The 27,488-nt window shown below is 38.9% G+C and overlaps 1 protein-coding gene across 1 annotated transcript in view; it reads right to left on the bottom strand.

Moving 5' to 3' along the window:
- Positions 1-4,500: 4,500 nt before the first annotated feature.
- Positions 4,501-27,488, bottom strand: part of THSD7A (thrombospondin type 1 domain containing 7A) — a 378,974-nt gene continuing 355,986 nt past the window's right edge. Inside the window, exons 24-31 of the mRNA XM_054991106.1 lie at positions 21,947-22,092; positions 20,411-20,585; positions 18,346-18,519; positions 17,591-17,686; positions 13,933-14,015; positions 13,393-13,603; positions 12,292-12,379; positions 4,501-9,178 (exon numbers count right to left, since the gene is read on the bottom strand). Coding sequence (XP_054847081.1) covers positions 9,094-9,178; positions 12,292-12,379; positions 13,393-13,603; positions 13,933-14,015; positions 17,591-17,686; positions 18,346-18,519; positions 20,411-20,585; positions 21,947-22,092 — 1,058 coding nt within the window. The 3' untranslated portion in view covers positions 4,501-9,093. The remainder of the gene's footprint in view (positions 9,179-12,291; positions 12,380-13,392; positions 13,604-13,932; positions 14,016-17,590; positions 17,687-18,345; positions 18,520-20,410; positions 20,586-21,946; positions 22,093-27,488) is intronic.

Raw genomic sequence — 27,488 nt, 5'->3', positions numbered from 1 at the left:
CATTCATCACAAAGCACATGAAGAAATGTCCCCTCCCCCGAAGTTCTAATGCTCTAATTTCTTATGGTCATTAAAAAGACGGGGAAAAACCACTACTAGGGAATGAATGCCACTTGTTCACTTATTGTCCCTTCTTCACCCTCATACCCTTAATGTTTTGACAGTAATTGCTGCTGCCCACCAGTTTTTCAACAACAGTGGTACTAACACTAGGCCAACACACAGCTAGTTGTTTAGCCAATGGTCGAGTGGGTGGGGGGAAAGCATCACTCTCCCTGGGGTCCTGATGTAGTTTCTGATACATACAAGATGGTATACCTTAAGGGTCTTCCTCTCTGGCACCATGAAGACTATGTTTTTTAAGGTATGCTGACAAACTGGGGGAAGTTATGGTGGTCATGAGATTAATTTCATCTTTCCATTAATTGGCTTGTTGGCTGGCTGCCTGAATACCACTTTAGGAAACCTGGTGATTATGAAGGAGGGAGAGAAGGAGAAGGGAGAACAATTCCAAAAGAATAACAAAAATATTGAGCACAGACACATGTGGTAATAACTAGATATGGGCACGAACAGCATTACGAGCAGAAAAAAACCACGAACAGCCTAATCTGCTGTTCTAGAACAAGCTGTTCATGAGGCCCCATCCTAGTTTGTTGCCTTTGGCAGCTGTTCGTCAAGCCAGACAGTCTGACACCTGCAATCAATCCCCTAGGCAACCAGAGGGACTGAACTCTGTCTGAACTCCTTCTGGCTTTCCTTCTGGCTTTAACCCTTCCAAGTACTTCCAGCAGAGAGTCCCGATTTTGCCACTGTGAAAAGAAAATGACAGCCAACGGGGAGACCCATGGATCATGCCTTTCCCAGGGTGCCATCTCTCTGAAACTTGGGTGGTCTTCAGAGGACAGTGAGGACTATGTCCCCTGAAAATTTGGTGGGTATTGGACATTGGGAAGGTCAACTAGCTCCCAGCAGACACTGCTGTTTTTGCCAGGACAGGGCCCTTTAAACTATCAGCTGGCAGGTGGCAGGGGGGAATCCCCACCTGCCAGCTGATAGTTTAAAGGGATCTTTAAAGAGCCAGGTAAATGGGTTTGAGGGGAGGGGAGCTAAGTGGGGGATTTGGGGGTGGGGGGGTTCCAGCCCCCATGAACAACGAACAATGAACGTGTCCGGGAACAGTTCATCAATGTTCGTTGTTTGTGGATGGCAACGAACAACGAATAGGGTGTTCAGGGTTTTTTTTCCCGTTCGTGCCCATGTCTAGTAATAAATAAGATGGAAAATGAACAGAATTTTTGAAACAAACATTGCCCTCCCTGTAATCTACACCCCCCTTTCCTCGGGTGGTGGCAGCAGCATTGGCTAAATTAAGTATCCTGCAGAGGGCATGAAGCAGCTTGCCATGTTCATGCCTTCCTACCTGAACAATGGCCCTCACTTTCTGATGGCATTCCTTGCCACCATTGCTAGGCATCCACTCACCCGGACTCTCTTTCTTTGAAGCACGCGTGGTTGCATGATTGGCATCCCTTCTTTCCCTTTCTGTAGAAGCTGGCTCCTCTTTGGCAGACAGCAGAGGGCGGGCACAGTGGCTGCTTCTTGCCATTTGCGCACTTACTTGGCACTGGTAAGGACTGGTAAGAATAGCCAGGGCAATGATGGAATCAGGACACAGTAATTGCACTCCTCTAGGCAACCGTGAATAGATGTCCACTGGAACAACTGGTGGCTCCAAACACCTTCTGTTTGGAGTGGAGGAGGAACTCTCCACTAAGGGACCCGCTGGATAGCTTCTTCCCATAAATCCTGGCTCTGAGCATTCAGATTTCATTTTAATAAAGAATGAAAGATTACACTGGAAAAGTTGGGCAGCTCCTTTCCTCTGCTTGGTATCTCTGAAAACAATTCTTAGCTACATTTGATAGTTGTTTTAATGTTGTTCTCTCACTAAAGCTACTTCCATCTTCTGGACTACCTGTGCTTCATTAAAATTGACTAGAGATGTGTTTCTCATTTACACCTCAGCCTATTTTTTCCCTTCTTCTAGATCATTTTGTTGTTTTTAAATTGTTTTATTGATTTCCCCCCACCCTCCTACATTTTTCCCAATGGGCAGCCTTTGAATTTGAGCCAGGCTTCTAATTCATATGGTCCTAGATGTGCTAGGAAAAATACTCAAAAATTTAGAAGTGATTTGAGTTTCACTTTGTTCCATAGCAGGTCATTGGTTAACTAATTGGATGGTAGCAAAAGAAACAAACTTTGAGGGCCCTTCCCCCACTGATTTGCTCTATATTTTCAGAATTCTCTCTAGAAATGCAGGGATTGTGGCTCAGATGATTTTAAAAAGTCATCTTCTATCTTCTATTAGGAGACACAGAAAAGAAATGAAAGAGAACAGTCCTGGACATGCACCAACATTAGTGATTATTTTAAAATCTGTGAGATGGCAGCCTGATGTTTAAGATGAGAGAGTGAGAAACGAGATGGAAGAGAAGCTCTTTGGGAGAAATGCTTAGAACTGAGCTCTGGATGAGGGACTCTTATTAATTTGGTATCAAATGGAGCTACAAAATGTGTTGCCCTTATTGAGGCCACAAGTCTGGCTCACATCTGATTCATGTTTTGTTCCTCGTTAGATGACAGGATTCCTGGTGCTAGATAGTACATACTTTTTATATTCTGAAAACTCAGTGCTCAAAATATTTGTGCTATTAGTCCCATTTAGTCAGCTTAATTTGGAGATGTTTCTGCCTAACTAGGTGACTTGATAATTGAACCCAGAGGATATTTTCATGTCCTACACAATCAGCTTTTGCATTAGCCTGAGCTAAAACAACTGGTGAACATACAAAACAGCAAGTGGGTGGCTGTGCTTCTGGATAAACATTTACATCCTGGTTGCTATATTATGATAAAATAATCCACAACATGCTGGATTTTGCAGAAATCCCATTGTATAGTTACTGGAAACATCTGTCCATGAGTAGTAAAAAAAAGTATATATTTCAAGGGTATTTGTACGCTTGATGACCTTTCAGGTTGACACCTTTTTAAAAAGCTGTCATGTGAATACTACTCTGATAACATTAAGGCCAATTAAAGTTGAGTTCCCACCTCTGAAGAGAATTAAGGCTGTCGGAGCGATCAATAAATGTGCAGCAAACTACCAGCTGAGAGAAAAGGACCATCTGTTTTTATCACTCCCGCTCCATGGGAACATTTGAAGGCACGTGGTGGTGGTAGTGGGGGGGGGGATAATGTAGAGGGGAAGCTGCATACAATATGGCACCTGTCACCCTTACTTTTCTCTTCTGTCACCATCTTAAACATCCTCTCCAGAAATGTAAGCCAAACATAAATATTGCAGAGCGCATAGAAATGTGTAGAGCTAGTTTGGACCTCAAATTTTTAAGGTTATCTGCATACAGCAAAAAACTGGGCATGATAGAATGAATATGCAGGCTTTGCACTCATTATGAGAGTTATTTAACCATTCTTTCAGACTTTTTTAAAAAAATTAAGGCTTTCTTCTCTGCTTAACCTAAAAAAAAAAAAGCTGTTTAACCTCTATGTCACAAGTTCCCCTGTATCTAGTAAGCATCTGCGCATAGAAATAGCTATGAAGCACGCAGCTAAGCAACTGTTGTGAGAGAAGGGATGGCTATCTCCTCAGCACTGGGTGTACAAGGGCTTGTGCAGGGTAGCAAAACATGCTAGGCTTTTCTCTGGATAGAAGGGAAGTGGTAGTCTATGTCAGGGCATTTCTTGGTTGGGACAGGTTATTAACGTATTTACTGTGTGGTAATGATGGTCACCATTATAGGAGTAGTTTCAGTTAGAAGTTTTATTGCTACCACATACTTCACTAACTTGCCCAGGGCAGAAAGGTTTATAGCTGGCAGAGTATTTTTTGGATTGTTTCAATTATCAGCCAGCTGTAAACCTTTCCAGTTTCAGTCAATATATTTAAGTGGGTGATAGCAGTAAAACTCCAAGCACTCTGGGATGGAACCAAGTCTCTGCCCTCAGTTTCTAGGCCTGCATTTGGCCCAGAAACCACCTTGGCTGTTTTAATGGATGACGTGCATCAGCACAGAGTCAAGGGGAGTGCTGGCTTATTTATTCCCCAGGAATTGTCAGCAGTGTTCAGTAACACCAACCACAGTATCCTTCTGCACAGCCTAGTGAGTTTGAGCGCTGGGGCCACTTTGTTTCCATGGTTCCACTTCCTCCTGAAGGGGAGCACCCAGAATAGAGCCATATGACTATTCCTTCCTTCTCCCCTGTTTATCCTCCATGTGAAACGTGGCTCTGGTCACCCAGATGTGGGATGAGGTTTCATCAGTATATTAATGATGCCCAACTCTACTTTTCCTTTTTGATGTAATGGGCTAGAAGAGTGTTTAATGAAATGAAGTTCAAGCTAGACAAGACAGTGGTACTGATTTGTAGTTTATTTTTAAGGACAAAGGATGTCGAGTTTTCTTTCTGTGCACCTTAACACGTACAATAGGATGTAGAGCACTCTGCCACGATGTGTGTTTCAGTACTGAAGGAGGAGTACTTGCTGCCCCATGACGAAATAATGTCTTAATTAAAAAATAAACTCATACATCATTTTTGTGTTAATATTTATTGTCCGCATTACCTCAGGATGTACAAATACCCCATGTGAAAATGTAAAAATGGTTACGTTTTCACATGTGATCTGTATAAACTGAATAAAGCTCAGTAACAATATACACATATATGCAGTAGTTGTACGTAAACATTTTGTGCATTAAAAAAGAAATATACATAATTTAAAAAATAAAAATGCATTACACAATTTACAAATTAACAAAAAGGTAAACATTCCCCAGAGAACCACCTCCATGTTCTACCCCCTCAAAATTCAAGTAAATTAAGTTAGGCAAAATAAATTTTAACTTTGGGTGAGCACAATTTACAAAAGGTAAAAACACAGATCTGTTTCTTTCCAGGGACATCTCTGTCCCCCGCCCCCCATGATGTTTGCTATGATTATACAGATGGATCACTTTTTAGCATTAGATTTGAAAAAGATATTTCAAATTTCTGCAAGGGGGGATTTTAGGAGCTGGCAATTGTAACAAATATAATTGGGCTTGTGCAGAACCAGCAGACATTGATGAGAAATGGTTTCAGGACTCAAAGCAGACGTAGTAATCTTTAAAAACCCACCATTTCAGAAATTACAAATTGCTACAATGAGAAATAGTCTAGTCAGCTATTTTCAGAATGGATTAAAGCCAGTTGATCACTGAAAACATTTTCACAAACTAACAATCTACAGTAATGGCTGCTTTAGGCACTGGATTTGTAGAAACACTAACATTTTAAAGTAACTTGTTTTTATACAGATACCTTTTAAATTACTGTTTCAATACTACCTTTCTGATCTCTAGCTTTCACATAATCCAGACTGCAATTGCAGCCTTCTTCCTATCCCAATAATCTTTTAAAGTTAATTCTCCTTCTTTACAATGAAAGAAAATCCTTCAAGCTTTAAACTTTTGTGCATCTAATTTCTTACACCCTGTAATGTAAATCTGAGATGCATGTGGTGAAGTTCTGCTAGCAATTATATCAGCCACTCAGTTTTCAGTGCTTAACATTGGCTGTATTTTATATTTATTTACTTTAAAGGATCTTATTAACTATTGTTCCAAAGACCCTTCACTCAAGGCTGCTTAGAATAACCCCATTTTCCCTGTAATTGTACTTCTAATTGTAGATAGGGCTCACAGGCGATGGGAAAAATCCTTACTTTTAATAAAAGCAGCATGAGTTGTGTATATTAAGATAAGAGACTATAAATTGGCAGGAACTTGCAACATGGTAGTAAATATAATCTGAACTAAAGAATCAAAGCATCTATTTCCCGTATATCTGCCACAGGCAGCCACATTGGCCTGAAAGAGTTGAAAAGCTCTGAATCAATGAATATATTCCATATTGCAATTTAGTGTCCTGATTCAGAAGTTTACCAGATGGTGACATGTTTCACGGGGTGGGCAAGTGTCACAACAAGCACCTTCTTTCCTCTCCTAAGCACTTACAGAAAAGTATGGAATGGACATCCATAGGGCTTCTCATACATGCCTGCCTGCCCCATTAATGCAAAGTTGCCCCTTCTCCATGGGGAGAGGAGATGAAAAAAACCTCATGAATCAAGTGGGCCTCCACATGAAGGGCCTATGTTAAAAATTCTTTCCACTGCATTGTATAGGGACAGTTCTTACCCTAGCCTGCCAACATGTAGCCATCCAGTTGAAACTAGGATTAAGCCAATATTTTCATCATTATCAATCCCAGTTGACACTAGGATTAAGCCAATGTTTTCGTCATTATTTTGTATTGAATAAACTGCCATTGTTTTTGTTTTTAATCTTACTGATAAAATTTTGAACTTGAATTTGCCCACCTGGATGGCAACGTGTAAACAAGATTTAATCATACCTGAAATGTCCCCCAAATGTTGAAGACATTGCTTTTGCTACCTCATCTTCTACCTCTGCTAATGTGGCATATAAATTAGACCAGCAGCATCTGCAAAACACCATGTTACCTCAAGAATATGAGCATAAACGGAGTGTCATGAGATTGACAACAAAATTTTTTCCCTGAAATCAGCTTAACATAAACATTCTTGTTTTAGGAATATTTTGGCCTTCAGTGTTCTTGCTTATCAGGATACTGCTGCTCCAAATCTCAGCCTTGCGAGGAATGTAAAGTCTCAGGATGATGTGTAGAGTATTAATCTATTTTGTGGTTGATTCGATGTATTACAGTCTAGTTTTAAACAACACCTTGCAGAACTAGGATCCTATACTTTTTGCTCAGTTGTCCCACCTGTTTCTCTTTCTAGTTAATACTGCTATAGAAGCACAATAAAGTTGTTCTTCTGTTTTCAGTACAGGATGTTCTTGTAGCCAGAAAGCATTCTGTGTTTCTGGGATCCAAGAATGGAAATTAGGATGATCAGGTAACTTGACAAACACAAATAGGGGATTCCAGTTGTTGCTGTGGAAGTGGGGAACTCTCCTGGAAATCCAACAGGACCAAAGATTATAATCCACACCATTCCAAACACTCATTTCTATTGCAGTCAATTGTTCTTCATTAAGTGAAGAACCTTGCATTGGAAGCAGGAGTCCTCCCTTATTTAGTAGAAGAGACCCACTGGATCTCAAAGTCACCGATCTCACAACTATGTTATAGTTGTAGTGTTGGTTGTATTAAAAATCTGATTTCTAAATAAAGTTATTTAGGTGAACTACAAATAGTTTAGCTTATTGACAGAAACATGAGAAACCAATACAGAACTTTAAAATGCTGTTTTATAAAGAATAATACTGATTTGTTGTATTGCTTATTCATCCGTGATCAAACAGCTCCTAAATCGATCTTGATTAAACTCTGAACCATCTTGCATCATGCCCTGGAAATTTTATCTTTGAAGTAAAACACAGAAAACCCACTGGAATAAAAGAGGTGAATAGCTAAGAAATTAAGTAGCTGTAAGTAGTTGTATTGTTAAAACTATTATAAAAACTTGGACTCGGTCACACTAATCCAAAGATTTGCGTGCCCTTATCATGTGTTTTGGGAGTTCCTATTCAAAAGCTATTCTAGGAATCAGCTTCGTGCACTGAAATGAATGGAGCGGACATTTCAGGATGGAAAGTTTATAAGAACACTGGAGCTTTCATTTGTCAAGTAAGATTTCTGGATAATGATGTATAAGAGATAAGTACAAAAGGGCTATAAACTCTGCAGCAATTAAACACTTAGCATTAGTGGGAGAAAAATAAAAACGTATCTTGTATTCTTTCTGATGAAAACACTGGAACATTGCTTAAACAAGTATTTCCCCCCAAGATTAGAGGGTACCCACTTTTTTCTTTTTCTTTTTTTACAAAGTTAGCAATATAAAAATCTAGTCATAAAGAACCTTCAAAGTAATTAGAAATCAACTTGAAAATCTATTACCTGTAGAAGTAGGACAGAATCAGAAAGTAGACATTTACATTACTGCCATGGCATTGACTACAAAAAAGCTGCTGTTACAAGAAATGGCATAAACAGTACTTGTATTAGCTGGTCTGATCCAGTCACAGTCCAGAAACTGGTATCTACTCTCATCAGGACTTGAGAACTGATTGGTAAAGGTCTATTTGATGCTGTTTGCAAAAGACACATCACCTACCCCCTCATCCTTTCTTGAAAAGAGGCAGTTTCTATGGCAATACTAGTTAATAAGTGCATATCATGCTGCACTAATATAGTGCAAAAAATTGCCTTACATGTAGCAAAAAAGTTGCAGGCAACAGTTTGAGAGTTAGAGAAAGTAAAAACTTATTACATGTGGATATTAATTCCCAGACCTCCTATAAAATATTGAACCTGAAAATGTTTCTTTTCATAATCATTGTGTGTGTGAAGGCTTTCGTACCTGGAACTGATAAGAGGACAGCATCTTGGAAGTCCTCGCTCTTTGAAAAACAGCTTAAGAAAAACTGCCTTAAATCTGCCAAGATGCTAAATTTGCTCAGAGGGTTGTTAATTCTCAGTTAAAAGTTAATAGGTTGCTGTGCATTACGATGCTCTGTAGCCAATATCTCATTTGACAGATTAATACATATGGTGCCAATTGAGTATGTAAGTTGTATGTAAAGCATTCTAGACATCTTGGTACAATCTCTTCATGCTTTCTGAGTACAATAGGTTAATGCAACTGAAAGTTTTGGCATCAAGACTCTCAGAGATGATGTCACTACTAAGTCATCTACCATAGGCTAGAGAGACAAGTGGCTACCCAGTTCATAAATTTCAAAGAAGGCCACGTTAAAATTTCCAGCTGCAGAGCTTACAGTAGGAATTAGTCAACAGAATTTGCTGTACTGACTGGTCTAGAACAAAACATGTTTCTTGGAAATTCCATGGCCGTTATGAAGTCATTGTTTTTTGTCTTGTGATGTAACATCTGCTCCGTAATGTACACAAAGTACATGCTGCCTTTAAACACTACAGTTTAAGAAACTAAGGTTGATGGGAAGTCATAGTTTACATGTCTGCATCTCCATCATAAGCCAATGTTAAAGGTTTCAGACGGTTGTTCTGTCTTCTCTGAGGCTTCTTTGGCTTTTTGCTGTAACAAACAGAAAGCAAAAAATTCAAGTTATTTAACAGAATGAATTTAGTGTTTTAATTATGTTAAGTGAAAATATGGATTGTTTACTTATTACATTTATATCTGATTCATCAACTTTCACCTGAAGTTTATTAAACATCCAAGATACTTTGCAAGTATTCTTACCTCTAGAAATAACAATAATTTTGAATGGTCTTTCCTTGTTTTCAGCAAACAAGAAATAGCAACCAAGAAATAGCAACCAAAGTTATCAGCCCTACCCATAAATCTACACACTGCATAAAAATATGGAAATTAAAACCGTAATTCTGGCTGATTCCGCACACATTGGATAATGCACTTTCAATGCACTTTATCCATCGTTTGAGGTGGATTTTTTGTTCCGCACACAAAAAAATCCGTTCCAAATGATCTATAAAGAGGATTGTAAGTGCATTATCCAACATGTGTGGAATCACTCTCTATCTTCAGTCTCTCTTTGTGCGATTCTTGCATATCTTTCCAAAAGGAACAGGCCCATAACAATAACTGGATAATGATTTTAAAAGTTTCTTATATTGAAAACTGCCTACTTAATAGACACTGCCTACTTAATAGAATACCAAAGGAAGCACTATTGTTTTGATAGATTTTCAGATATGGGCCGTTCCCACATGGCTTACCTGAACCCGGAACGCTGCTCAGCATGCCGAAAAAAATGCGGAAGATCACGTTTTCTCTTGCGAGTTTTGCGCAATGTTGCGCAACATCGCACAAAACTCGTGAGAGAAAACGCAATCTTCCGCATTTTTTTCGGCATGCTGCGCAGCGTTCCGGGTTCAGGTAAGCCGTGTGGGAACGGCCATGGTTAGGACTTCTTTTAAGAAAATTTTAAGGACTCCTTAGTCCCCATACTCTAGTTCTTAGACTAATTTAGTTCCTAAGGATTTTCCCACTTTGTTCATGGAAATGCCATGATAGCTAGGAATCTAACCCAAGCAACTCCAGGAATCTTTCCAAGAATCTACCTACCAGTTTTGCAGGCATTTTGTCATGCCGTTGTTGAAAACAAGTTGTTAGGTTAAGTCACAAGCTGCTGTCATAGTCGTCTAAGCACAGAGAAAATACCCTGAAGAAGGTATTAAAAACTGGGTCCTTCACTGTTCTAACTATGCAAGGCCTAATTTAACATCTTTTTCTTTCCATGGGATCTGTTGCTTAGAAAATAATACAACTCAGGCACGCATGATACTGATTTCTTTCTGCTCAGTCAAGTGATGGAAGTCATAATGAAGGCTAATATCTAATGTAGCTGTCTCTTAGAGAGGTCTGAATAAATTTCCTTTCCCCCCACTGTCTGAGAATCATTTTCATTATACAGAGAGGAAGTACACTGATTTCTTAAGATATGGCATCAGGTGTTGGCTTCAGAGTGTTTAAAAATGCTCCTACTAGTACCTTTTACAAAATTGAGATGGAATGCGTATTAGAACAACCACAAAGTTGACTGCAATTTTACTGTAGCGTGCTAATCTATCCTGCTTCCCCACCCTCTATAAGCCGGTCAGAGCCTCTAAGTGTGCCAAGATTAGAGGGTGGAGCAGACATGAGCTCTGAACTAAGGTAGTAATCTTAGAGCTAAAATAAGAGATGAATTACCCAAGGACGCTCAAGTAAAGGGAAACACAACGTTAGCCTGGAAGCAAAGTTCTAAAAGACAGATTGGAAGGCTTTGTCAATTTCCCCTCTCTACAGAGCTGCTGCTCTTCAGAGGGTTTGTTTATTTCATCTTTGCCTCCCTGAAGGCTCTGTCAGTTTCACCTCCCCTTCTGATGAGCTCTGAAAGACAGCACTAGAGTAGTTCTGTCTCACCACTTGGATGATGCCTGATAATTATTGCACTGCAACCTCTTTTACTGATCTTCAGTATATACTAGATATCCCTAGTGTGGCTAAACATATTTAAGTTTCATTTGATGAACTTCAGCTTCCAGGTCACCAGGAGTTACAGTACAGAATCAGCTGGAAAAATTCATTTCCCACAGGAACTTTGGCTAGAAGAATCAAACAATGCTATTCATCCCCTCCCAACAATGACAAGTTAGTCTTGCTTAGCAATGCTCAAGAAGAGTGGGCTGTTGTGCAATGTGCCTATCATTAAGTGAGCCTAGATGGAGTTTATTTCTCACTGCTCTCCAGCCCATTACCTTTCATGATTGTGCACATGAACATGTAATGGCATGATGTGGTAGTCTCCTCTTCTTCCTAGATATTTGTGAGCGAAGCTTGCACACTGGTAGAGAACATGACTGCACTGTGCCTGATGCTAATAGAGCCAGTCTGGTGTGGTGGTGAAGAGCAGCAGGACTCTAATCTGGAGAACCAGGTTCGATTTCCCACTCCTCCACTTGAAGCCAGCTGGGTGACCTTTGTTCAGTCCCAGCTCTTCCAGAGCTCTCTCAGCCCCACTCACCTCATAGGGTGATTGTTGTGGGGATAATAATAACATACTTTGTAAACCGCTCTGAGTGGGTGTTAAGTTGTCCTGAAGGGCAGTATATAAATCAAATGTTGTTGTTGTTATTAGTTTCAGGTACCAAAAATTATTTTGGATAATTCACATTTTAAGACTATGTTGTTCCTGGTTGCTACAAAAGTATCTACGAATCTTAGCTCAACTGGTACACAGGAAAATTTTATGGGCTGGTTTTACATGCATATATGTAGCATTTTAGGAAAGAATATCACACTCATATGGGGTTGGTGCCTTTTTATCCTTCTCTGCTAGCATGTAGCACTATTTCCATGCTTCTGTCATCTGAAGTTATCTGCTTTACAAGAACTTTTCATATGGTCGATTATGTCCTCATTCTCAGATGTGGCCTCATTTAGCTCAGGGGTGAATTACATGCAGAAGACCTTAGGTTCAATCCCTGAGTTAATCAGTTAGACAGGACAGTTAGGAAGATCTGTGCCTGAGATCATCGGCAGCTACTGCTGATAAACATCCATTGTGTTAAGATGGAGGGACTAAATTAATTGTAGGCCAAAACATATGAATATCTGTGTATTTTTCTCACTACTTTTGTATAGGACTGGGCTACAGGACAGTGAACTATTGAACAACTCACCAGGCAAGATAGATCATTGAAACAATAAAGATGAGCAAAACAAATGCACCAGCAGCTACACCATAAACCCAGGTCTTCAGCTTCCCATCTAAAAAGAATGAATGTTAGTCATTAGTCTACAAGTTAAGTGATGAAAATCACAGTTAGTGATATTGTATAACAGTGTCTCTTGGAATATAACTGAAATTGCTCAGCTGACAAGTGAAGTAACAACTGGCTTGTGACATTAGCACGAAGTGCAAATGAGTATAAAAAAGGTCAGAGAGTGAAGAGTAAAATCTGCTCTGTTCATTCTGTGAATTCAAGCTTAGTTATTTCAAGAACAGATGTGCAATGAGCCAAATATAGTCACTGTGTATGTGCTAAGAACCCAAATAATTTATTTTATAGAACTTTTTTATATATGTTAGAATACAGAGCCCCATCCATACTCGTAATACTTTCCAGCTAGTGGGGGAAGACAGAGAGACAGAGAGAGAGACAGAGAGAACGCTTCACTAGCTATTCTCCCGCAATATTACCTACCTCACCAGTTTGTTTTAAGGATAAAATGGAAGAGAGAAGAATCATCTATACTACCCTTACAAGAATCGTACATAAAAGTGTGATATATATGTCACAGGATCCACATAGAGGAACAGCCACATGGGTTCAGGGGTTAAAGTGAAGAGGGACAAGGACGTGAAATTGCCCCCCTTCCCTCAGTGGAACTGTGCTTGAGACTTCCTTACCCCAGCCTCCCAGCCTGTGTGGGTATTTCTCCGGATAGGTCCCATAACCCAGGAGTGATCTTTCAAAATTCATGCTTAACTGAAAATATAGTATTTATTTATTTATTTCATTTTCAGTTAAGCAAAGTTTCAGAAAAGAAACTCCCTCCAGTACAAAACTACTTAAACATCCCTGGGCACAGGAAGAGGGTAAAAAGTAATAAAAAGCATGTCACCTCTATTATATCCTTTTAATACGGCAGAGTATTTAAAAAGGAGTATGTGAGCAGCTCTTCATGCACTTGATCATGCAATATCGTAATGGAGGTAGAAAACCTACCAGGTTCACTGACAGTACTTAGCAGAACTAACTGTTTCTGAAAGATTTCACCTGGTCCAAATGGCTGTAGAAACCAAGTCCTTCCTCTTCCTGATGGGGTATTGGGTGGCTGTGTGGGGTTCACTGCTCGGCTCGTTTTTACATCTCCCCTTTTGTCCTCCACTGTGGGAATGACTACCACTGGGATAAGAGTGCATTGCTCAAGTGTGCCATCAGAAGACATGACTTCAGTGTATCCTTCTTCACAAGCACACATTCTCATCTGCAGGGGAATAAGTGTTTACATACTACAGCAAAACCACACAGCCTGGAATCCTAGAAATCATGTCACAGAACAATAAAAATTCCAAATGAATGCCTCTATGGCATTCATCCATTTGTGTGAAGTTATTCCAAAGTGGAATAAGGAACAATGGAACTCTAAATCTTCTTCAAAGTAACTGATCAGCCCCTGGGCTAAATAATTTCATTAATTATTGCAATTTTGGTCACAATATTTTAAGAAATTTTCTTTTAATACTGTTCCTGTGGGATGTATGAAAATATTGCTCTATGTTGGTTGGCTAGTTCTATGACATGGGTAGCACATACCTCACTACAGTAAGAATGGGGCTGGCTGCACGGTGGCTTACATGACCTGTCAACATCTGGTTGGTGCATCACTAAACAGCCTCCTGCAGAACAAAACAAATCATATTTTGACACAACTACACCTCGCCAATCATCAAGATATCTGCAATAGCCTTGGAAAGTGACATTTCGTAACACAAGAGGATGTTCTCCTTCTCCTACACTTTTCTCAGTAAGACTACAGGAACTGACGGATTTATCCAAGTCACCCTGTGTCTCATTAACAATGTCGGTATGCCAGATACCATTTAATTTTAATGGCTTAAACAGGTAATTGGCTGAGTCTGTTTAAAACTGAAGGAAATAATTGGTTATACTTTGAGAGATAATTGTATTCTTGGCAGAATGGCCCTAATGTTGACAACTATTAACATTACTGGCCTACCGTCAAAAATGATACCTAGTAGAAAACTGTTTTTCCCTCTGTATTAAATGCATCTTTCATCTGAATCTGCAGAATGCTGAATGGATTTATGAGCCCCACAGAGACAACTGGCAGATGGCCATGAAGTGTTTTTGAGAAACACCATTCTGGGGTTCGGTAATTCAGCTGTATTGTACTAATGGCCCTTTCACCATCTTTTGTGTTTTTAATTTCCTTGCCTCTTCAAAACATACTTAGGTGGGGGGATATGTCATGTCTTACAAATGGAGACACATTTATCCTTTGGGGAGAATCTTTTATGATGCTATCACTCTAAATCCTGTTAAAATTAGTTGCAAAGGGGGGATGGGATTGCCCAAGGTCAGCAAAAACTGAAACAAAACATTAGGCAATACAGAGGTTATCTGTTCCTGCATTCTGCTCTTATTCTTGGTGTTATAACATTATCAAAGCTTCCCAGTTATTATCTTTTTAAAAATAAGTACATACAAGCTTTCATCATCATTTTCAGTCATAATCCTTTCAGCCATCATTCAAAAGAGTTTTTTTAAGTTTCCAGTGCCCTCATTTTATTTCTATAAATGAACAGCACAGACCAGAGATCCTCAACCTTGCCAAGCTTGTGGGCACTTTTGGAATTTTCAGAAAGTGTAATGAGTGACACCACAAAATGGCTTGGACATGGGACCAACCATAAAATGGCTGCCAAGGGGTAATTACAAAATGTTGGAATGTTCCAAGCCATTCATCTTCCTGTGATGGCAGCAGATATTTCTGAATGGGTGCTCCTTGAAGATCCAAAGATGATGCAGTTTTATGAAACACTTCCTGGCTCCAATGAGGTAGCGAATAGCCAGGATTGACTATCTGATTTGAGGAAGAAGCAAGTGGGTGTCAAGAAACATAGCAACAAGCACTATGTTGAGATCACTGGGATACATACTGCCTGCATACCCAGGTATCCAGAAGTATCAAAGTCAGTGTTCTGGGAGAAATGATGATGAAATTCTGGTATCAGCAGATGCAGATTAAATGCAGTTAGATAGCTGTATGTTAGCCAAATGCTTAAAAGTGATCCAAATAAGTTTTGCTACTTGACATGAGAAACAGCATAAAGTGTGTATGTCCTGGCACAAGAAACACATGCCTGTAAACACCCTCGTAACAAACTGTCAGCCATCCGGGGAGCTGCAGGAGGAAAGAGTGGTCTCATCACCAGATTTGAATTAACACATCTGCAAAAATAACACTTTGATATAGAAGGGCCACTCAGAGCAATTACGTTGTGGCAGAAGCGGAACAAATGAAAAACAGTGGGCTAAGGAAACATCAGTGTAAGCGTAGCTCACTGTCCATGATTCAAGACAGTAGCAGAACAGCACCCCAAACAGTCAAGTGAAAACACCTGTCTGCATCCAAAGATGCAGGAGATCACAAAAAAAAATAGGTGTGAGTTCAAAGGGTAATTTATACCTTTGTACTTCCCTGATGCAACTGCAATTGAAGCCATGGTTGGGATTTCCAGCTTCAGGCTGGGAATTACTTGAAGATTTGGAGGGGGGGGGAGCCTGGAGAGAGACCATAGCAGGGTACATTGCCATAGAATTCATCCTTCAAAGCAGCCATTTTCTCCAGGTAAAATGATCTCTTAGTCTGGAGATCAGTTGTAACACCAGAAGATCACCAAGCCCCACCTGGTTGGTAACCCTAGTCATGGCCCTCAGTTCATGTGGTTACCAAATAGCCTTGAATGAATCACAAAAAGCTCATTTGTATTCAGATAATTTTCTATTTCTGTTGTTTGAGGGGGAAAATCCTTGAAAATGGGACACTTGACAAAGAAAGATGCTGAACTCTGTGTTGGATTGTGGCTTCACTGCAAGAAAAGTGGCCCATAAAAGAAGTAAATAAATAAATTCAGGACTAGCTGTATGGAGTATATCTCATCAATATTTCAGAATTGCCATTGATTACTGAATGCTTTCTAGGCAGTGGTGATCTTCTAAAGCATTATGTAGCCTATATCTGGTATTCTTCAAGTAGGATCTTCTCTCATATGTACCTTTCCATGTTTCAAGAGTAGAAAATACAGTCCATGGGTTACAGTTAATGCTATTTTAAAGGCTGCCTCTCATTTTATGAGAATTATGATTATGATTGTGACTCTTTACATTTTATATAATTCATATTGTAATTACTGTTATTCATGCTGTGAACCACCTTGAAGTTATCCATTGAAAAACAGGTTCAGGAAAATCTGAATGAAACAGGATACAAAACTAGGTGGACCACTGGTTGATCCTGCACAGCTGTATGGTTATATTGTAGCCAAAAAATCACAATAGGATTCTAATTCCACTACTTTCACAGGCAGATGATTCTTCTTTTTTATTTTAGATCAATAGGACATAAAATGCTTAAATTTGTTTGACTTGGGCACTAAATCAAAATTAACAATTACATGAACACCTATCATATGGTCATGCCCAAATGATACTAGTCCATGCTGTAACCAAAATAACAGGAGATAATTTATTATGATTCACTTAAATAGTAATTAGCTTTTCTAAGAACTTGAGTCTGCAGTAACCAACGTTAATAAACTTGAAATTTTACAAATGCCTCTTTAACATTTCATAAGAGACTGTAAGAGCTCTAAAACACTACTTATTGTTATATCGAGACAGAACACACATTAAAGTTCCACTCATATAACCCTATAATAGTTCTTCAGTAACATCTTAATGCCTCTCATGGTGATAATTCACAGATTAAAATGTTGTAAGTGTATCTAGGTTCTTAATGATTGGCTCCAATACATCTAGAAGATTGTAGATTTGCACTTGCACTGAAACAGAATAAAAGGAAGTTAGATACCATATTGGGAAGTTTCCTTATTTTAATTAGGAGATGATGTCAGAAACTAAGTATTACAGGCAGTGATGTAGATGGTTCCTTAGCCAAACATTTGTCTCTGAGGTTCTAAAGTTGTGCTGAATAATTCCAACTTTTCTTTTTCTCTCTGAAATGTGACTGGCATTTTTCAGGATGAAGCCATTTCACACAAACCAAACATGTGAATCAATATAGTTATAGCAATAGATTTAAATTGTGTTTTCTTGCTTTCTGTCAGGTTGCCAATGCTAATTCAACTTGTGGTGTTCTATTTAGACAGATATTTTCCCCATATGAGGCTAAGTCCACTGTAAAAAAGGACAGAGGAAGAACAGATACCTGTAACATTTAAGCCATCTGATCTTTGGCACCATACAGTCCGAGAAGATCCCTTCCAGGGACTGGCCATCCACTTGTACTCATAACACTGGCCACCTGAATGGAAGACAATCATCAGCAGGTTACATTTGTGGTTATTCTTCTGTTTTGTTTGCACAAGTAACTGGATGCTTCAAGGAAGCAAAAGCAACCATACTGGATATATACTCTGAAATTACAATCAAAGAATGGGGGCCCAAATATTAAACCAAAACTACTTCAAGACTCTGCACACCTGGACACAAAAACTGAGGATGTAAGAGGCTTGAGAATGTTAATCAAGTCCCACTTCAATGGCAATTACAGCTCTGTTAAAAGTATCTGAAGAAGGGGGCTCTAACTCTTGAAAGCTTATACCCTGAAAACCTTGTTGCTCTCTAAGGTGCCACTGGACTCCGATCCTGCTGTTCTGCTGCAGACCAACATGGCTACCTACCTGAAAAAGTTAAAAGAAGCTGGAAGTGGGGTTTTTGTTGCTGTTCCAAAAATATCTTTACAGTTGGCTGAAGAGGGAAAACTGCATTCTTGAACCATTCTTGCCAGATTAGGTACACTTGATCATCAACACAAGACACTCCCCTCTTCTTTCAGCCCCTCTTCTCTCCAACTAATTTAGCATGTCTGTATGTTTATCAAATCAAGTCATACCCCTTTCTTATATTTCCTCTCCTGTCTAATATCATAATGGGTCCCCCACCTTTGATTTTTGTACTCACCATTACATTGTCTAGTTTCCAAAACCTGCTCTGGACAGAGATGTTGATTTTCCAAGTCTTGAATCATCACTGCTCGTGATCGCACTTGTATACCTCCAAATCCAAGATCTTCGCCATTTACACAAGTCAACTGACAAAGACTCCATTCTGACCACTCCTTTAAGTAACAATCACCTGTCCAATAATGACAAGCACTGCTGAAACGGGTAGTGCCAAAGGGTATTTATCATGGCATGTCACAGCCATAAACTGTAGTCCTAAATATTTTTGCAGTATTATCTTTCTAGAACCTTAACATAAAATTTCCATGTCTTGTGCAAGCTTAGTTTTTTAAGACATATTTCTATCTACATTAGTACACTCAGCATTGGGGTTGGGTTGCGAGAGCCAGCTAAATTAGCCATTTGACATTTTGTCTTTTCTGACCTGAAAGGTTTCAACTATTTCCAGTTAAACTGATGTACCTTCTCTGCCAAGGAAACTCTGTATTTATAAAAGTCTGCACATTTTTCTTAAGCCGTGAGATTACAAAATAACATCGACACAAATGAAGCATGTTAAGAGAATGAGGGGGCTTGCTGGGAAGTCAGTTTTGCAAATAATGCCATGTATATGGGGGCTATAAACCTAAAAAGGCATCCAGGCTTGCAAATGAGCCTAGAGCTTTAATTATTGCAGCAAAAGGGCTATTAAAAATTCATGTTGCCTTACATTATGTTGACAACAAATAAAATTGGCTCCATGTTAACTAGATGCCTTAATGAAGGGGTTTTATTTGCCAACATTAAGAAATGTGTAAAGAAATGAATTATTGAATAAACGATGTATGTATAATAGGAGGGCATGTAGTGATCTCTGGAAACATTAACTAGAGTGCATCGTTAACCCATCCCCACAGGGCAGTCAATCTTCTCTCCGGTGCATTGTGGGATCATTCAAGCAAAGGTCATTTCTTCAACAAAATTTTAACAATGAACAAGAATTCAATATTCGTAATTTAATTTTTTTAACTGAAATATATTCTTGCTTGAAGTGTTTTAGCACTTTGATTTGGAATTGGAAATCAGAGCTCAGCAAAACTGAGGGAGGGATTTTGTAAAAGGTTTCAACAGAACCGAACGTCCCACTCTCCGTGATTCTGGGGGGACTGCTCACAAAAGCCTGAGAAACGGTTAATTTCTTAGAGAAGTTGTTGACTGTGTAAAAATACAAAAACCTCTGTTCTTGCTTTAAAGAGCTTCATTTGTTTATCTGTGATGTCAACACTGAGCTAAATCTTATTGCCTATATCATTAGGTGATCCATGATTGGCTGGGGTGGTACAGAGCCAAAACTGAAGTGCGGTAGAGGGGAGAGAGCAGGAAATCAAGGGGCTCTGATCCGTTATGAATAACCACACAACAATAAGATTATTGTGGCATTTTTTCCAGGTAGACTCCCCGTCACAACCACATTACTATTTTTGAAGTGAGATTAAATCTGCAGAGCATTTGGCTCAGAACTATTCAAAACTACAGTCTGTGATTCTGAAATTTTATTTTTTAAGGGGGGAAATGCTGAATTAGAATATTAGAATAATAATATGAAATGGCCTATCCTCTTCTTTTAGGTCCGGGGCTAAGAAAAGGAAGCCCTAGGCTACTTTAGCTCCCTGTTAACACAGCTCACAGTGGAGGGCTAATACACGTGTGCTGCTCTCCTCTGCCATTGTTGCTGACAGCAATAGAACAACAGACCTGAACAACCCTGTTTGGGGGGGTGACGGAGGTTGTCTGCTAACACAAAGGCTTTTATTGCATGTATCAGGGGCATCCTCCACCTATAGAAACACACTGGTTCTTGGTGCATCTGCACACAGGATACCCACTTTACCAATTGGGGTGGGGGTGGGGGGGTATGCTATAATATGAGGATCACTGTAAAACATTCAAACTGCAATGATGAGTCACACTCTTCAACTATAGCTGAGCAAACACATGAAAGAATTTCTAGGCTTTTTAATAAAGGAATGAACTAGCCAGTGTTTGCCACAGAAACTTGTGACTTATGGCAAGAAATTGGGTACCTGGACAAGGTAGCGTGCATGTTTCCTCGAGCACCATTTTCTTATTGCCTTCAACAACAGGCTCAATTTCCCCACAAAATTCCTCATCTACCATTTTGCCTACGTCATCACTGGATCCATCATACACCACACAGGAAATGTTTCTTACTCTTATGCCCTCTCCACACTGAGCACCCTGAAAAAGGAAAAGAATCAGAAAAGTTAGAGATGGGAAAGGTGACATAAGGAGCCATGGGAGGGGCTGTGGCTCAAGGGCAGGAAATCTGCTTTGCATGCAGAAGCAAGTCCCAAGTTCAATCGCTAGTATATCGCCAATGAAAGAACCAGCTAGGAAGTGCTGTGAAAGACCTCTGCTGGAGAGGTCACTACTGGCACTACTGACCTTGATATACCAGCGCCCCGACTCAGCATGAGACAGCTTCATTTGCTCATGCATGCCACACAAATCATTTGGATAATGACAGATGTTTTTTTCTAAGTTAGCATAAAAGAAAAGTGATCTTGGTAAGGAACAGCTACCATCAAAAATTACTTGGTGGGCATGAAAGACTGAAGGAAATTTTATTTAATTAAGAGTAAACTGTTCTTGTTTTGAGATTTAGGACAAAGAGCGAGGTATGATTTGGATGTGGGTTCACAGGTTCACACTTTTTTTTCAGTCCCAAGATTCAACCTGTCAATGCTGAGCTATTAAGGGGCAGCTAAATTTTCCCTTTCACTGTGGTATCATAAGCAGTATGTAGCTTCAGTTCAATTCCACCCTTTTAAATCTGCTATCCCTGAGACAACTCAAACAGTCAGGAAAGAGGCTGTACTACAATCAAAATGCAAGTGTATGACTGTGTATGTGCATGGTTTGTCACTGGCTGAACAAGCTTGTGGAATACTTCGGCTTGCCCACTTCCTTGCCCATCACTCCTCCATTTTCTCCTTGTGCACAACTCAGTAATTAAAGAATTCTCTTTTTGCAGCAACACATACTGTTATATCTGAAATAATGGTTTCTTCCCTAATATCCCAATTCATGGTCTGATGTCCCCCACAGGTTCCTTCATGTAGTGACAAAGCATGGTCTATTGTACATCTAAACTATACTTCTATGTTTAAAAGTGACCATGTATTTTAAAAAATTCCTTGCATGTAGAAAGCTGGATATCAGGGAGATTAGTCTATAAATCTTCTCCCTGACTTGATAGCTGTCCACTGTCATAGCTGTTAACATAATGTGTTCAAATGCAATCCGCACACATCCCACACATGCATTCTAAGATGGCAGACAGTCCCATGAGGACTGTATAACATGCCCTTGGTAAATGTTTGAATTAACTTTAAGTGATGTCAAGTAAAATCGATGGGTATTTTTGTTGTGTAGCACTTTAGGAAACTCAGACTGTTTCATTCCTCTTAGAAAACCACATTAGACTCTGAGAACCTGTGGTTTAGAGTTTCTCAGTAAACTGTTCTGTACAGGATGGATGCACATTTATATCACAAATATCTAAGGACAAAAAATGGAGGGAAAGATTTCTGTATTACCTCAACCTTGCAGTCAGCCCACTGGCTATATTGCCATCGATAGCAAGGTTTCACTGGGCAGGGTTTGAATTGCTCCATTTGTGACGGACATGGTCTGCCATCACCTTGGAAGGGTTGGATAACCTTTCTCCTTCGTATCATCTTTCCTTCAATGCAAAGAGAGAGAGAGAGAGAGAGAGAGAGAAGCAATAATGTAGCGCTATCTGTTACATGCATCAAGCATCTCAATTTCAGCCTGTGACTTGCTTTATTGAGGAATCATTCTCTTAGACCAAAGTTGGCCCAAAGAGTTCTAAGGAATAGGTTGTGAACATGTGTGCATTTTCATATTGCCTGAAGTAGATGGAGTGGGAGGATCACATACTGATTCACGTTTATTCATTCACATGTAAATCAACAGTACAGACTTGCATTTTAATTTTTTTATTTGTAGAAAATTCAATGCATAGGTGAAAAGAACCAAACTTTGCTTTACTTGACTGTAGTCCAGTGTTAGATGCATTTATTTCCTAGCCCAGCTCTGATACTGGAAATGATCCAAGCTGGAAGAATGCATAACGCAAGCAATGGAGCATAGCTTGGGAAAGAACAGGGTTTAGCTTCGTCTTCTGTGCACTTCATTTTCAAGAACAACAAAAAGGAAAAATAGGCCTGTACACCCAATTTATACATGAATGAGCAGACATGTGAATAAATGTATGTGACTCTCTCTCCATCACATCACATAGATCAAAAAGAGAAGAAGTAGAAGTGTGTGCTGCAACAATTGTCTAGACAAATTAGAGGATGACAACTGTTAGCTAGTGGGTGATAAAAGTCACTGTATTGCTGGGTCCTATCAAACCAGCCAACATTTCTTAACTTTGTTTTATTTTTTATTGTTATAATAAATTCTACCAGGGCCAGTTCCAGCATTGCCGGCACCTGAAGCAGCTTAACGGCTGCCTCTATGCACGCGCACCGGGCTGCGTGATGACATCACTGTGTGTGACGTCATCACGCAGGCTGGTGTGCACACAGGGGGCCTTCCAGCCCTCCTGTTCAGTTGCTCTGCAGGCCAGGCGCAGCCAGCCACCCTGGCCGCTGGCTGTGCCTGGCCCGCAGAGCAACTGAACGGGAGGCTGCCCACTCAGCTGCTCCATGGCACGCGCCCCTGCCCCTTAGCGCCCCTTAGCACCCTGAGGCGGCTGCTGGGCTGGCCCTGAATTCTACAAAGTAAGAAATGTATTCTGTAAATTTAAAAATGTATCTATACATTTAATTAGAAGAGACCATATTGGTTCAAGATCTTTTACACTTCTGCTTTTTTATTATAAAGTTAGTTTTATTATCAAAAACAAATCTTTGATTTTCTCCACCAATAACTGTAATTTTGGGGAAAGTTTCTTGTCTCCAAAATATAGTAAAACCCAGATATATTGGATTATGTTTAAGAGAATCACCTCAAGTTTCTTTGGAACAGCTGAAAGTTAATTTAACAGTAAAATGTCTGGTCTTACGAGGTAGATCCAACCCAAGACTCAACTTTATGTTGTTTACCATTAATTTTTCAGTATTTCATTGCTCATGGGCAATTGCACCACATATGAATGTGATCTGCATTCGAGTTTTTACAGAAGCAATTTTCACTATGGTGGGAGGGGTTGAGATACCACTGGTTAAATCTCCTCTGGAATCACATATCCAAGGACATTATTCCATTTTTGTTCGATGGACAGCTTAGGGTTCGAGTAGACCTTATTCAAGATATGACACAGGCTAGATAGCATATGCCTCCTATCGTGTCAACAGTTTTTCAAAATTCAGTACAACCTCTTAAATGTTTTCCTTTTGCAATTTGGTTGGACAAGAAGCTTTTCATCTGTAGATAGTTGAATGCTGAAACCTGACCATTACTTGTTAGAAAGACTTGATGCAATGTAATAATGTTGTTACTATCAAATAAAGATCCATACATATCCAGACTTAGTTTTATACATTTAATTAAAGAAGACCCTAAATGATAGCCTTACAGTTTATTGAGATTCCTTGCTGCAGAAGTGAAAGGAATATACCCAGCAATAATTTCTTGCTAAATTTATCCCAGCATTGTATAAGATCACTCAGTACAAAATTACTGCAATTATACATCTTTCTCTTTTCTTAATCCTCAAGAATGTTTTTAAAGGCATAGTTACATGCACCTTTTCAACGTCAACTTCCGAGGGAGCAGCAAGCTCTAACATCCTCCCGATAACCCAATAATGTAATGTTACAGCATGGTATGGTTAAGTGTTTGGGTTGACAATCAGCACTCTGCTGGTTCAAATCCCACTACTGCCATTCAAATCTCACTACTGCCATGGTGGCCTTGGGTAAGACATCCTATTCAGCCTCACATCCCCAGCTGGATCATGGGCATAATAACAACACTGACTTTGTTCACTGCTCTTAGTGGGACACTAATCTGTCTAGAAGAGCAATGTATAAGCAGAATTATTATTACTGGTGTTGTTATTATTATGTTTAGACTTCTATATTCCCAATTGTTTTGGGCAATAAACCACATTATTCTAGGCTTCTTTTTAAATAAATAAATAAATCCATTTATCATAAATTACTAGGTCCTTAGGATATTTTCAGGGATTACAAAGGGGAGATTAGCTAACAGATGGGTGAGTTTAGTGACAGTATCATTTTGACAGCAGTTATGCATTAGCTTCTAATGTCAGAAATTACTGATTTGAAATTATTTTCTAATAGTTTTGTATTATCCTGTCTAATCTTTATGCCTAAATAAGTAACTATTATATTGTTTAAATTCATATTTGATAGCAAGTTCTGAGATTAAATATCAGTACTGCTCATATTAAATAAAAGAGACTTCATTTTTTCAACATTTAGTATATAACCTGCTACACATGAATAAGAGTTTATGATGTTCTTAAATTTCTGGCTTGACGTTTCTATCTCAGGAACAATACAATATCGTCAGCGTATAAATTAGTTTTATAATGGTAAGAACCAATCTTCAGAGCAATTATCCTATCAGATTCTCTAATCATGATGACCACTGGTTCTAGAGAGAGACTGAATAACAGCGAAGATAGAGGAGACCCCTATTTATACCCCTATTTATGGGTACTGAAGAGGATAAAGTGTTAGGAATGCTTAGTCTCACAGAAGAACTAAGTAAATTATTTTTGCCCAGTTAGTAAAGGTATAATCAAAACCAAAGGGCTCCAAGTCCAAACTTTTAAAGAGTAGTAAATGTTCCACTTTATAAAAAGCTTTCTACACATCCATGAATAGGATTATAGATTTAACCTTTTTATTGGCAAAATCTATCATACTGAAGAACTTCCTTATATTTGTCAAAGCTGACCATCCTAGAATAAAACCAGCTTGGTCAGCTGCAACGTATCTTGAAATAATGTTTTTTAATCTGTTTGCAAGAACTGTAGTGAGAATTTTATGACCATTGTATAGCAAATTTACTGGACGGTACAAAGTAATATTTGTTGGATTTTCCCCAGGTTTTGGTATCACAATCATTTTAGATCCATTCTGTGAGGGAGGAAGATATTTATATATATCTTTGAAAATAGAGATTATTGCTGCTAAAAGGGTGAGAAAAGGCTTAATAAAATTTGGGTGTTAGGCACCCATCCATCCCAGGTGATTAACAGTGCAATCCTAAACAGAGTTACTCCAGTCTAAGCCCATTGACTTCAATGGGCTTAGACTGGAGTAACTCTTCTTAGGATTGCACTGTTAGTCTTTTTAAAATTTTTGCTTACAGCAGCTATTTCTTACAGACTGATCAGCTGGTCCATCATAAGTTTATTGTTTTCTGTTGATCTGGGAATTTTTAGTTTAGCCAAAACATTATTGATTTCAGTTTCTTAACTTAGTTAATAAAGTTATGTTAAAATAGACATGGGGCAGAGACTTTGCTATATTTGGTTATAAAACCAATATATTCATATGCCCTGACTTGGATAGTCTAGGCAAGCCTGATTTTGTCAGACCTCCAAGAAATACCAGGGTCACATAGGCAGGCAATGAAAAACCACCTCTGTTAGTCTCTTGCCATGTAAACCCCACCAGAAATCACCAGAAGTCAGCTATGACTTGATGGCATTCTCCACCACCATATATTCAGATATTTTGCTGATGCTAAATAAATAAATTAAAATAATAATAATAATTACTAAAAGTAAAGTAATAATAGTAATAATTATAATTATAACTATTATTATTATATTATATTATATAACTATTATTATTATAATTACTAAAAGTAAAGTAAGACCCACTGATCTCAAAGAAGATACATTTAGGACTTGACTACAAGTCCCTACTAGTGATACTTCCATCTTTCATACATCCCTGGCAAAATACTCTGGAGATGGCTAAACAGGGGGTCGTCTGGATTATGAGCCGCTGTGTTTACATACATACAAATATATGTGTGTGTGTGTGTATGTGTGTGAATATGTTCACATGTATTTTAATCTATGTATTAGGATGTTTTATGATTTTAAATTGTATATATGATGAAATGTGTTTTTAAACTTGGTTGTGATCTGCCCTGAGTCTGCTGATGTGGGGAGGGCGGAATATAAATTAAATATAAATAAATAAAATAAATAAATAAAGATATATACCTAGCAGAAGATCTTAAAAGCAGAAAGCAAATGGGAGTTTTGCTGTTTTATACTTTGGTTATTATTATAAACAGAGAATTTTCAAAGAGGATATTTCACCAAGACTTAAAAGAAAATTAAAATAGAATGGGTTTAAGCTGCCATTAATCTTCTGGCTGGCTAAGGCCGATATGCTACCCCAGCTTGTTTTACGACAAGCTCTGTTTCAAGTAGTTACATAACTCTCCCACCCCCTCCCTTTTGTGGCCCTTTTAGCTGATTCTGTTTCTTTCTTCGTAAAGTATTACATTTTATTACTGAGACAGATGGTGCAGCAGTGCTGGCACAAGGACTTTTTTGTGCTTGTGAAAGTAAAGTCGCATTGAATAGCTGCCGCACCAGCAACTGCCCTGCACTCAGATTTCCAATAAACCTTGATTTTAAAGGCCCATGTGCAGTGGCTGAACCAAAATGTACTGTCAATACAAGCAGTCAAAATCCTTTCTTAAAAGGCTATAATGGCAGAGTAACAAGAAGAAAACAATTATAATCCCTACATAAAATTTTAATTCAGTTTATCATGGCACATCTCCAATCAAAGTGTTTGTATCATACTATTAGGGTCAGTTTTCCTCTGGTCTAAGGAGCCTCTCTGGCAGGTGGCTCCTCTAGCACATAAAGAGCCAGTTTCATCAGAGGAAGGCTTCAAATTTGGCTGAACAAAATCACAAGATACAAGCTAAGAACTCTTAGGTCAAATTCATTCCTAAAGAGATGATCAGCAAACTTTTTTTTTAAGATTCCACTGAGTGGCAGCAGAGGAACACGTGAGCCTGAGCTCCTTGGTCAGCGGTCATTGCAGACGTAGCTGGCAGCCGCTCTTTTGAAATCAAGTTAATAAAGTCCTTTTACAT

The sequence above is a fragment of the Eublepharis macularius genome, chromosome 11 (assembly GCF_028583425.1).
Source record: "Eublepharis macularius isolate TG4126 chromosome 11, MPM_Emac_v1.0, whole genome shotgun sequence".
Classification (NCBI taxonomy): domain Eukaryota; kingdom Metazoa; phylum Chordata; class Lepidosauria; order Squamata; family Eublepharidae; genus Eublepharis; species Eublepharis macularius.
The sequence above is the reverse complement of the archived record's forward strand: the minus strand, read 5'-3'. Positions and strand labels throughout refer to the sequence as shown.